Here is a 13,460-nt window from a genome sequence, read left to right as displayed (position 1 = left end):
GAAACAGAGAAGGCTTAAGGGAGATTTGATTGAAATGTACAAAATTGTGAGTGGCCTGGATAGAGTGGATGTGAAGGGCCTATTTATCTTAGCAGAGAGGTCAGTGGCTTAGAGGGATTGGTTGCAAGATTAGAGAGAAGATGAGGAAACACTTTTTGACCCAGAAGGTGATGGGGATCTAGAACTCACTGCCTGAAAGGGTGGTAGAGGCAGACACCCTCGACTCATTTAAAAGCTGTCTGGATATGCACCTCAAGTGCTGTAATCAGCAGGGCTATGGACCAAATGCTAGAAAGTGGGATGAGACTGGGGGGTGGATCATTTTTTGGCTGGTGCAGACCCGTTGGGCCAAGTGGCCTCTTTCTGTGCCGTAAACTTTCTATGATTCTATGATTTCTAAGGCTGCATTTATTACCTGTTGCCAGTTGCCCTGAGAAAGTGGCTGTGGGACTTTTGGCAAAGCTGCTCTTGCAATGGTTTGGGAGGTAATTCTAAGTTGAACCAGCAACAAAGAAAAAATAGCAATTGTATGTCCAAGTCAGGATGGTGTGCAGCTGGAGAACAATTTGGAAGTGATGGTGTTCCCACATTGACACTTTTGTCCTTCTTGGTGGTAGAAGTTATAAAGGGACTTGCTGTCAAAGTAACCTTGATGAACTGTTGGTGTGAATCGAAGAAATGGCATGAAATCCAGCTTCAATCTGTTCTACTTCCGAAAGCCCACTGCTAAAGGATAGATATGGAGCCTACCTTTACATACTTTTTTTATAAACTTTTATTCAGAGATACACATTACAAACATGCATCTCCTAACACAACAATCCCAGTTTCAGTCTGTTCCTATTTATTGGAGCACAAGTGAATCCTCAGTTAATGCCCAGCACCTGCATACAATTAACACCATTAATATAATTAAAATATATTAATTAACATTAATTAACAGAATCCACTGACTGAGGTGGAGGATATTGAGTCCACTGACAGAATAGATGGGAGGGTGTGTAATGGGTGGCTGATCTAATATCACTTCACACTATCGCCAAAAGTTAAAACTACTCCTAAATAGCAAAAGTAATATGTTAATAAGTTCAGTTGGAGTTTGGAAAATATTTCAACACTACATGTGACTCATATTTGGAAATTTCTCTTTTGGGGAATGTATGTTAAACAATGGGCTGTATTATAAGGAGCCCTTGACGTCGGAATCTGTGGCGGGGTGGGAGGGGTCCTGAAGATGGCCCCGATGAAGCCCGCCACGGACCTCAGCGGCAGAGTCTGGCCTGATATTACCGGTGGCGGCGAGGCCTTGTGGCACCCCGCATCACTCGGCAACAGGACCACAATTTAAATAAATTAAAATAATTGAATTAATGAATCTCCCCCTGATGTCCCACTGCGATCTTCAGCCCGGCATGCGGCATTGTTGCGCCTTCGGATCCCCGTCCGGGGAAACCAGGTGGAACACTGGTGGTGAGGTAAGTTTATTGGTGTGGTGGGGGAGGAATGGGGTCAAATTAGCGTCATGGGTGTAGGGGATGGTGGGAAAGATTGAAGTTGACAGTTGTGCAGTTTGGGGGTGGGGGGGGAAGGTCAGATGGTAAAGGCAATTGTTTTGACGGGGAAAGGGCAAATAATTAATTATTATTGGGGGTGTGGGAGAGGGGCAAAAGGGATCTTTTTATTTATTTTAAATCAATTTCCCTTTAAGTATTTAAATTTCCCGGAAGGGCTGACAGCCCTTTAAAAATGGCGTCAATGCACAAGCAGCTGGCGCCATTGCCGGGGACGGACAGCCTGCCCCCTCCACTTGATCGGGGGAGGGACGGCCTGCCCCTGTTATGTAAATGAGTCACCACACTTGGAATTGCGGCGGCACTTGCGTGGGCTGCTATTTTCTTCATCCGCCACTGATTTCGGCGGCAGGCTTATAAAATTCAGCCCAATATCTCAAATCTATATAATAAGTCTTATATACCCAGTTTCATGCATTAACCTCTGTGGAGTGGCATTAAGTTAGTCCAGTTGTTGAAAAATCAAGTCAATTTCTTACTGATTCAGATGAGCATCTTAAGCAAACTAATAAGCTGAAATATAGATCAGAAAAGATACCTGATAAACCCACTACTTGAAAGGCTGCAGTTTCAACCAAATTATTTTAGTAATCATTTTTATTCCTCCTCCAGCTGAATGGATTGCAGTATAGTATTTATATATCAAACACACATAAAATATAATCCTGGGAAAAAGCTCTAAACTTGTGCATTATCTGTCCCATTGGTTTTTTCCGGCATGTCTCCAAGATATTTACCCTGACTGGGCCTGCCTACATCTGGTGTGTTTGCTACGTTGCCCAGGTTACATTATATATCTGGAGCATCCTTTAAATCTAATAAAACCTCCTAATTCATCACTGTCACTTTATGCATAGTCATACTGGTGGTCACTCTCATAGACTTACGGCTGCCAGTATTTCCTCCAGTACATTGCCAGACAGGTAGGCTGAGAATGACAATCGAGAAGTTATGACTCATTCTCTGGTCAATCTAACTTGGTGCTTTAAAGATTTTTTTTCTTCGTCCACACGCAACCTTCTATTTGCAAATCAGATGCAGGAAATTAACATTGCAGGAGACATTGGGCAGGACATGACTGCGAGTGTGTGTGTGTGTGTGTGTGTGTGTGTGTGTGTGTGTAACCAGAAAAAAAAAATTGGACCTTGGGCCTCGTTTAAATGAGACCAGTAGGCTGCAGAGACCTGATGCTATTACAAAAGTGTCTGTGTTTTGTTAAATATATAATTTGAGGCTTCATTTTTGTAAAATTGGAGAAATGTTAAACTTTGGGGTTTACAAAGGGGTTCATGTAAAGGCCACTTGACTTTGAAAAACTGTCCCTGGAAATGTTTTTTAAAGGGGCAATGAGATGCCTTGTGACGAAAACAAGCCTTTCCGGGAAACCACCTGACTTCCAGCAACAACAACAAGCCATTCCAGGAAACCACCTGACCTCCAGCTCAATAAACAACAGAGAACTTTGGACAACTGGAGAAGTTGTTTAAAAGAAGTGACAGGTCAAGATTGATGGAGGTCAAAAGGTTGACCTACTGTTGTCGGTTTCACTTTTGAATTATTTTGAGGTTGAACTTCCAAGGAGAGAAGAGAATTCCCGAGGAAGGAGAGAAGACCACAACCCAGCTCAGCTATCCAGCAGCTCTCTAAAAGACCCTGAGAAGTCCACTGTGTCAACTCATCGCGTCTCCAATCTTTGGACAAAAGCCTGCTAAATTAATTCATAACGTCGCCTGAAGAGAACTGTTCTAAAAGATCGCAGTGACCTGTCTACATGTACTCGGAGGCCAGACCGTATGTCAGTTTTGGAACACAACATATCTGCAGTTTCTTAAAGAATGAGCATATATTCAGCCCAAGTCTGTAATAGAGCTCTGAAAACAAATCCCTTTATTTTTCCAGTTAACCAGTGTATGCATGTGTGTGAGTGTGAGGGGCTAAGGTAAAAAGGGAACTTTAATATTTCAGTCGGTGTGTTTATGCTTTACTTCATTACTAGCTAAGACTCGTTTTATAAACTGATAATTTTGTTTTTTATTAAAAGAAACCTGGTTGATGTATTTCATTCTGGGATAAAAATAGAGTCTATGATTGACTATATTAGTAAGAGGGGAAAAATTTAAATATATGTTGTGACCTGTGGAGAAGTGGAACTAGAATAAACAATGCACTGCTCCCGCCTCGGTCGTAACAATGCAGTTCATCAGCAAAGTGGGTATCAATTTTGCAATTTTGGCCCGCTGTGATGCCGCCAACAACCCTATGGTAGGTCTGGGGGTCTGAGGGGGAGGTGGGTGTGTGGTTTGTGTGTGAAGTGTGATGAAAGGAGTGATTTCCCAGCTCTACATTCACATTTAGGAACTGTTTGTTCGGCTAAAATGTAGAATAAAAACAAGAAATGCTTGAAATACTCAGCAAGTCTGGCAGCATCTGTGGAGAGAGAAGCAGAGTTAACGTTTCAGGTCAGTGACCCTTCATCAGAATGGTGAAGGGTTCTGATGAAGGGTCACAAACCTGAAACGTTAATTCTGCTTCTCTCTCCACAGATGCTGCCAGACCTGCTGAGTATTTCCAGCACTTCTTATTTTTATTTCAGATTTCCAGCATCTGCAGTATTTTGCTTTTATTTTAGGCTAAAATGTAGGCCTGGTTTTCCTGAACGTGGCTGGCCTGGCGCCAGCTGTGTCCAGGGCAGCCTAGTTTCGGAAAGGACATATAAAAGGCCGAATGGCAGTTTCAGGAGCAGGATCTGGACACCTTTCCAGGAACCTTTTCCAATATGGCAGACTGACTGAGTGCATGTATGCGGACCACCATATTAGATGCTTGGTATCCATGGATTTCTACTTGTATAACAAGTACCAAACACAAATCTCCAGCTATATTAACACGTGCCTTTTTGGAAGCTGGTCTTGTAGATCTGGCCGTTACATGTTTTGCTCACGGTATGACCCCTCTTTAGGGATGTGAACAGCATTAGCGCAGTCTTCTGAAATATAAAAGGACTTTAATTTGTTGTTCGCAGAGGACTTTTCTGTGCATAAGTTGCTTTCCAAGTTATCCTACATAAAAACAGTGACTGCACTTCAATGAATAATTCATTGATTATACTGTATTTTAAGTTATCCTGAATACCTAGTAAATTAGTATATCGCCAAGTATTGTCACTTGGTGTAATTGTTTCATTAATTTATTTCAAGTTGTATTTTCAGTTTACAGCTTGCACACATGTCACTGTGTTGTTATGGTATTACAGATGGTATATGTGGATAATCCCTGTTTGGAGAACTTACAGTTTGGTGGGGACAGTGCATAGGGTCCTGGTTGCAAATAGTATTTGTTATGTAACAGTTACCTGAGAAATGTATGCCAATTGTTACTTTAACCATTGTCATAGGTTAAATATATCTAGTTTACAGTGTCATATATACTTGTAAAAAAAAAAGGAAAAGTATGTAGAGTGGAGCTGATATGCAGTGTACAGAAGTTTGCCAAGTTTACTTCACAGGATTCAGGACAGATATTACTCAGCAACTTGTGGGTTAACTCTGTACGGTGTCTGTTTTTGGTTGTAGAAGTATATGTTTTGTCAGTAGGAATTAAATATCAATATATTCTAACAAATCAATGCAACATAGCAGGATCCTGCAACAGATTATTTAGGTTCTGCAGTTCCTCTGTCTTCAGAGATCATTTGGCATCGATCTATTTCAAAACTGACACGTTAACTTGACATGACACCACAAAAAAAACTATTGCACATCTGAAAGATGGATCGATCAATTCTAGCATTCTAAATACAATTGGAAAAATAGCATATGCATTTTCTTTTCTTAGCAGGTGAGGAAGAGCTATTTGAGACCTCTCAGTACATCATATCGATTGGATTTGTGTTTTCTCCCCTCCGGAGTCCTGCAGTAGGTGGTGTGGCGACAACCTCGGACCCTTCAATCCTGCCCTCCTGTCTCATGGACAAACATAAAGTAAAGCGGCTGCGCCTAGATCGTATGTTTGAAGGTTGGAAGCTCCAGTGATTAAAATTATATAACTAAAATTACCTGTGCACAAAAGTAATTAGTTGTTTAAGACTTGCATTAATTGTTTGCAACGTAACTGTGCAAAATTAGTGTAGTTATATAGTCTCTTCTGCAGCATATAGGCTATGTAAAGATATGTACAAATGACTGCTGCAATAATTCAAACAGAATAGACTGTTTAAGTTCAAATGGTTAAAAATGAGGATTCATTCTCTACAGATTGAGTACACTGTTTAATTGTCAAACATCTTGTAATCCCACTCAGGTTTACAAATAACTTTCTTTCTGGGCTAAACCACAATTCTCTTACTCCTGGAACTTTGGTTGTCAAAATATAATTTATCCGAATAACTTCTGTCTCCAGAGTAGTCCTATTCTCAGAAGAGTAATTTTTTTTTAATGCAACCATAAATCCAAATCTATTTGGAGGATCCCAGACACTGATGGTTAAGAATTGGGAAATGTGACTTGTTATCTAATGATCTGTGGATGATGTTACAGCTCATTGCAAGTCTTCCACATTTTCTTGCTTTTAATATTGTAATTTGTTTTTTTAGTTTGCTGTATATTCTCTTTCTTTTCCCCAATTTGTTCCCCTTGCTTCCCTGAATGTAGTGACTGATACTGCGAACAATGCCTTAGGGACAGGCCCCACTCTCATACCTTGCCCAAGTGGTCATTCCACAGTTGTGAGCCTAGAAAGTCAATAATGGTGGGTTATTCAGCTTTTGACAAGGAGAGGTGACCAGTCGCCACTCAAGGGTCACTGAAAAGACATCAGTAGGGAGAATCCCCATGGTTGCCCCTCCAACTCCAAGCTGGTGATATTCAGGCCAATTTTCATGCTCTGGCCATTGAGAATAGCTAAGTCAGTGGAGACCAGGAATCAAGTTTGATACCTTCCTGGGCTGTACAGCTGAGTAGCATACCTGCATCTGAGTCATGTTCTCAGGTTCCGGACTGATCCTTGGAGCCACAACATTTTCACTATGATCATGTTATCAACTAATCCCAAGCTGAACTAGTGCATCACTTAATATTCTTAAATGAATCCCTAATTGTAGGTTTAGAAATGGTGGTTGCCTGTAGTTGTTTTTTGTGAGCTTTGTGGGATTTTAATAGCCTAATACTTCCTCGTTAGTAACCTTGAGGTTGGTACATCAGTGACGGGGATGTTCTTTTCTGTGTATGCTGTGGGGCTGCAGACATTTGATGGTATGTGTTGTCACTTTGGATTGCCAAAGGATGATGGGGCACTGAGAGCCAACTACCTATTCATTTGCTAAAGCATACATGCCTCGTGGCGGTCAGGCTCTTGTATAAGCTGCTGGTCTAGTCAAGCACCATTGGACTGCAGTGAGCTCTCCAAATCCCTCCCTCACAGTTGTCTGAATTCAAAAGACGAGCAGATTTTCAGGTGTAGCAAAATCATTTATGTCTGTAGAGTCCATTCTGAAGAAATCTAATTTTATGATGTCCATTTTGAAAGCACTAGCCGCCGTGCCTTCAGCTGCCTGGGCCCGAAGCTCTGGAATTCCCTCCCTGAATCTCTCCACCTCTCTTCTTCTTGGGTACAATCACCTTTTTTTGTTTCTGCGGTTTGATTATGGAGGACAATGTGCAAATGAACTATATATTGGAACACTATTTAGATATTCTTTCATATATGAAACTATCTTTACTGCGACGTGTTTTGGAAAAAGTGCTTTTAATTCAAATGAAACATATGGTCAATGGTTCGATTTTGTGATTTAAGGGTGTGTAGCGTTGTTGCTGTGTACATATCCAAGAGGAGCAGGCAGATTGCCTGATCACATAACCAACCCTAGAAGGCACACAAAAGGAACCTGCTGGAGATTCTCATCCACTTTTCACTCACCATCCCCTCTTGGTGCCTTCCTACTGCAATGTGACTCAGATTAACTCGTCAGCAACTTGTCCAAGTAGAGGATGAAATGCTTGGTCCTCTCATCTGCATGTTGATGCACTGCTGCTGCCCAATAATAAGTAATACTTCTATTTGGGATTGCATTTATTAAAAATTCATATCCAATTTTGTGGATGTCTGGACATATATTAAATTCCAAAACGAGTAATGTTAGCTACCATAATTTGTATGAAATTAATAGGTATTTTCTTTTTTAAAACAATCTTCAGATGGTTTTCTAATGTGTGTGCCTTATTGAATCTATCATATCAAACTTATGTTGTCCATCTCCATGGAAACCTTTTTCTGCCATGCATGATACTCTCTTGAAAAACATTCAATATGATTCCCAGTTTGAATTCTTCATCTGTACTTTTTTAAAGTTTATTTTTAGGTAGGTAGGTTTTGGTAACTGTAGAATGATGTGCAATGCGGCAGTTCATGCTACATCAGTGATATAATTTCAACTTTTGGCATGTTGTGTTGGTGGTTAACTCTGGCCTCTTGCACATCCCCAATTTTAATCACTCTACCAGTAGCAGCTGTGCTTCAGCTGCCTGGGCCCAAAGCTCTGGAATTCCCTCCCTGAATCTCGCTATCTCTCCTTCTTTTCTTCCTTCCTTTAAGATATTTCCTTAAAATCTACGTCTTTGAACAAGCTTTTGGCCATCTGCCCTAATTATTGCCTTCTGTGACTCGGTGTCAAATTTTGCTTTATTACGCTCCTTCAGATGTTTTATTATGTTAAATTATTATGTTTATTAAAGGTGCCATATAAATACAAGTTGTTGCTGGCGATGGATGTCTGTTGCTTTTATGTCAGTTTGCTTCTCTTGGTCAAGGAGGTTAAAGCTATTTGGATTCCTCCGGGTGTAGCACTGTGAAATTGTTTCTCTTGTACTGCTCACATGCATTTTCGTTGCAAAAATTAATCCACACCGATATATTCTTAAATGCTGATTTTACATTATGTTCCAGTCTGCAGTCAGGATTTTTGTGCTTCCCTGACAAATAATTGAGAAAATATTAGTCATAGCAGAGTAGAATTATGGAAAGCAGATTTGTGAAAGAATATGTTTGGATATAATAAAACTAACTGTAATTTATGAATAGTGCAAACAGCTGGAGACCTAGAGAAATCACTGAGACTGAGTAAGTGTATCCCAGATACAACTTCTCCCATTCATCACCATTTGATCATTTTGTTCTTTTACCAAGGCTGCTCTCAATTCACCAAGCTATATATCTTGCTTTTGAAAGCCAGAGGTGTAGAACTTTTATCAAATGACTTCTGCAAATGTAAGAAAATTGTATCTACTGCATAAATCTTGTCCAGCAACCTAAATACTTATATAATATACAAAAACAGAAAGTGCTGGAAATACTCAGCATGTCTGGCAGCATCTGTGGAGAGAGAAGCAGAATCAACATTAACGTTTCAGGTCAGTGGGCTTTCATCAGAACAGGAGTGTGGCTTTTCCAAGCCCTCTGGTTGCAAGGCCTCTCCCCTCTGCTATGCTAGGTTATGCAGAGCATGACAGATAATGATACGGGAAACCCTCGCTGGGCAAACTGCAACGCACCACCAGATTGGTCTAGACAATGGAATCTCATCTTCAGCAGGCTAATTTTCTGCTTGATTGTGGCCCAGGTCCCCTCATGGCAAACATTGTAACGTTCCTCAGCTACAGCACAAGGGTTCCTCATCAGTGTCAGCATCCATGTCTTAAGTTGCTTCCTCTTGTCCCCAAGGATCCAAACCAGAAGGCATGTGGGAGGCTGGAAGCTGTGGCAGCTGGGAGTGTTGAAGAATATAAGCATCATGACTGCTCCCAGGGTAGCGGGCACACACCTGCAGGATGTGCTTTTAGTAGTCTCAGACCACCTGGACTTTCATCCAATAGAACCCCTTCCTGTTAATGAAGGCTGCAGGCTGGTCCGTGGGAGCTTTGATTGACACATGGGTGCAATCGATTATATCCTGCGCCTCTGGAAACCTTGCAGTGGCTCAAAGCTGATAGACCTCTCTGCCTGGCTATCAGGGTCAGTGTGGTAGCGCACAAACTCTCTGGCCCTCTTGAACAATGCATTGGTGACCTGCTTAATGCAGTGGTGAGCTGCAGCCTGAGACACCCTGCACGTGTCCCCAGTAGACTCCTGGAAGGAGTCGCATGCATAGAAGTTCAATGGCATTGGGTGTCCACAGAGTCCCATGGATCGCAGGTCATTCTGCAGCATTGCGCACAGGTCGGTGAAGGCCTCCCTTGACAGCTGAAGTCTTCGTTGGCACTGGCACTCCAACATCTGGAGGTAGCTCATGCGATTCCGGGAAACTCTGGGCCATGCAGAGCCCGTCTTGGGATTCATTCTTCTGCCATTCCACTTGATGTCCTTCTGCAGCTTGTCCAGGCTGGCCCTCTTGCTGCTGCTGCTGCTGGTGCCTCTGGCGCCTCGCCATCTTCCCTCTGTGCTGCTCCTACTGTGCTTGGGGGTCGACGGGACCTGGATGGATGAATCAATGGTTGTTTCAATCCCCCTTTACGAGTTGTTGCCCTTGGAGGAGATGTCCTCCAGTGGGTCCCAGGTCTTCCCAACCCACCTGGCACCTCTGGCACTGCACCTCTGCTAACCTTGCAGAAAGGCAACTAGCACTAATGTTTGCTTCTCTGAGCTGCCTCGCTGAGCATCTTCTTAGTTCCACTGAGCTGCCCTGCTGAGTGATTGCCCCTCTGTTCCTCTGAGTTGCCCCGCTGTTTGATTGCAATGGCCTTCTCACCCTTTCTGTAAAAGTTTCCACTCCAATAGTAGGCAGCTCCACCATGACTGATCTTCCCCTCAGAACATGAGGCCTGGCCTGGAAGCTGCCATCTTTGAATGGTCAGGAATCTAATGATCCATGATCCCCATTCGCCGAACTTTTAATTTGCAGGGTAGCCTTAAATTTTATTCAGTTGCATGTAAATGAGGCTTAAATACATCTTTGATTAAAATTGGCTTCTTGCCACTTCCCTGCAGCTTCACTGGCTTGCTGCCTCCTCACTGCTGGCATAATATGGCCCAGACATACTGGCATCAGATTTCCGAATCAGTGGGCTTGATTGTATGGTCCCCTGAGGCAGGGGAGCCTATAGAATCGCAACAGGTGGCAGGGGTGGAGGGCCTGATTTTGCTGGGGGTTGGATAGGCCAATGGCAGCTTTCCTGCCCAGAGGCTAATTGTGGCCCCTAGTGGCCTATTAACAGCCACTTAAGAGCCTGTTCCCACCACTGCTGAGATATAACCAGTGGTGGGGGGCCCTTCGCCACATGGGGAGGGAGTCTTGCAAAATGTGGCATGCTCCCTGCACGTTGGGGTGGGGGTGGGGTCTCCTTTGTGGCCCACGGAGGGCCCACACCAGCAAAACCTACAATGCCATGGCTCCCCCTCCCCCAGGACTTCACTCCCACCCTCCCACCCACCCATCGCTGGGGCCTTCTAGACGGGCAGCACCACCTCACTTACCTGAGGTCTGGGGTTCCAGCGCTGGATCTGAGTCTGAGGCCTCTGCAGTATCGGCAGTGACCACCACTCCCATTGGTGCTGCTGATACTGCTGAGCTGCCAGTCCTGTGATTTGGCTGGCAGTTCTTGGAGGCGGAATCCCTGCCTTTATAGGGATGAAGATCCTGGCGCCAGGCACCTCGGCTTCAGAACACCGAAGGATCGCTCCAGAGTGGTGGCAGGAAAAGGTCAAACCCCGCCTTTTTGGCTTGGTGCTGGGAGCTTCGCCTCCTCCACAAAATCCAGCCCAGTGCTTCCTGCGCAATTCTACAGCCCCCCCAACCTCGATTTCCGCTCCATCAGTCACCTCTAAATTCCGCTCATTGGATAAACCCATCTCTACTTCTAAGGTTCATTTTCACTCTTGTTTTGTATACCAGGATTCATTAATTGCCCCTTGATCCTCAGGTGCTTCAGGCACCTGTTTTCTCACATCATTCAAAACTATTCTGAGGATATTGTCTGGTCTGGGTACCTTTTAGACATTTAATACATTGAACTCTTCAGAATACTGATATACTGTTCCACACACATTTAATGATGCTAACTCCCTTGTTCAGCTTCCACTTATAGAAAGGAAATTGCTGACAAAAATAGCTAGGATACTGTAGCTTTAAGAAATTTACTGTGTATCAGATGCCATTCTTTCACTCAGTTAAGATCTCACTTTGTATTGCACTTAGTATTTTTCTCCTCATTTTTGGCAGCATATCAGTGTTCTCTCCTACATCAGTCCTGTACCTTTTTAGGTATGTCAGAATTACAAAGCATCACCACATTTTTCACCAGCTTGGAAAATATCCCACTATGGTCAATCAGTAACATGCTATCAAAGTTTTAAAATACCTTGAATTCTTCCCAGTGATTGAATTGGACAATACTTGATTAAGCAATTGCATAACCTTTCCAGCTTGTTCCACACGCTCCACAGGGATTTGGCGCAAGTGTTTTTTCAATGGAATGCAGTCCTCTTCCGGACATAGGTCTTGGGTGTTTTGCAACTATATATATGCCTGCATTATAAATGGAGCATATCTGGTGGCAGATGTACTGTAGCAGGAATGGATTGTCAGGTAGAAAACTACCTTCAGTAATGATACATCAATCAGTTTATGTTCAGTGTCTGCACACACAGCAAGAAAAAAAGCTTTCGTTGCACTTGGGTCCCATGCAGTAGCCTTCAAAATTGGACATACATCAGGCCCAATCTTCTATTTTAATTCTGTCTGACACTGTTGGCTACTGCTCTGCTTAGGCACTAGCCTCCACTTGTAAGTACATGTTTACTGTCTGAAGCGGTCCTTCGGCTCTCGCTCTGGTCTTGATCGAGGGTGACCCTGATCGGAGCCTCAACAGGAACATGGAAATAATCAAATGTTGTGCGGGAAAATTCAACTTTGGTGCCAAGAATTTAAGATCTGGTGGGAACTCTGTTGTACTGGTGGTAAATCGAGCCTTGGGCACATGTGTTTCTGTGAGCACTGGAACTGGCAGATCTTCTGAGGTCAGTCTTATTGAAGTTGTTTTGGTTGGCTTTGGATGGTATTGCTGCTGCTGTGTAAATGACCGTTTGTATGGGTCGGGGGGAGGGGAGGGAAATAGCTTCAGCCCTCGCCACACCCTGATGCTGAAAAAAATTGATGCAGCTAATCATTTCCTTGATCCTGCATTGAAGAATGTTGAAGCCATTTAGACAATTTCTGTATTGATGACATACTGACAGAGCAAACTCAGAAGTTGCTATGAAAGGCTGTAGATCAAAGAACCAAATGGGGAAAAAGGTGATTAATTTAACGCCAAATGAATTGGTTTCTCATCCAATTATCAACCTGTGGTGCCTTACATGAAAGATTTCCTAACCAGAGCCTCCCAGTTGACTGCTGCTGGGGATGCCCTCCTGATCAGGCACTCTGTAGCTCATGGAGGGGCACCCTGGCAGCAAGTGCTGCCTCCGTTGCAAACTCCCCCTGCTGTCACCATACACACCCCCCTACCAATGCCACAGGGGCCCTGCCTGACAGGGCCCACTGATCCCGACCCCACTCACCTGGATTTCAGGATGGTGTCCATGATACCTCCAGAGTCGGTGCAGTCCCAGCGGTTACCTGTCATTCTTCGAACCTCCAGGGAATATAGGCATATTATACTCAATCTCTCTTCATAGGACAACCCTCTTATCTCAGGAAACAATCCAGTGAACCTTTGTTGCACTCCTTCTAAGGCAAGTATATCCTTTGTTAAGGTAAGGAGACCGAAACTGTACACAGTGCTCTATGTGTGGTGTCCCCAAAGCCATATATAATTGCAGCGTCTTCCTTATTCTTATACTCCAATCCCCTTGCAATAAAGGCTAACATACCATTTGCCTTCCTAATTGTTTACTGTTCCT

At 43.3% G+C, this 13,460-nt stretch overlaps 1 protein-coding gene across 8 annotated transcripts in view; it reads left to right on the top strand.

Annotated features, from left to right (window-relative positions):
• ctbp1 (C-terminal binding protein 1) overlaps positions 1 to 13,460 on the top strand; it is a 365,789-nt gene that overhangs the window by 57,619 nt on the left and 294,710 nt on the right. For 5 of the 8 annotated variants that reach the window (XM_068029405.1, XM_068029396.1, XM_068029509.1 and 2 more), the window contains one exon: positions 5,406 to 5,585. In XM_068029405.1, coding sequence (XP_067885506.1) covers positions 5,406 to 5,585 — 180 coding nt within the window. The remainder of the gene's footprint in view (positions 1 to 5,405; positions 5,586 to 13,460) is intronic. The other 3 variants (XM_068029415.1, XM_068029519.1, XM_068029448.1) reach the window with 1 other exon arrangement.

Source organism: Heterodontus francisci, chromosome 1 (assembly GCF_036365525.1).
Source record: "Heterodontus francisci isolate sHetFra1 chromosome 1, sHetFra1.hap1, whole genome shotgun sequence".
NCBI lineage: Eukaryota > Metazoa > Chordata > Chondrichthyes > Heterodontiformes > Heterodontidae > Heterodontus > Heterodontus francisci.
Note: the sequence above shows the minus strand (reverse complement) of the source record. Positions and strands in the feature narration are given on the sequence as shown.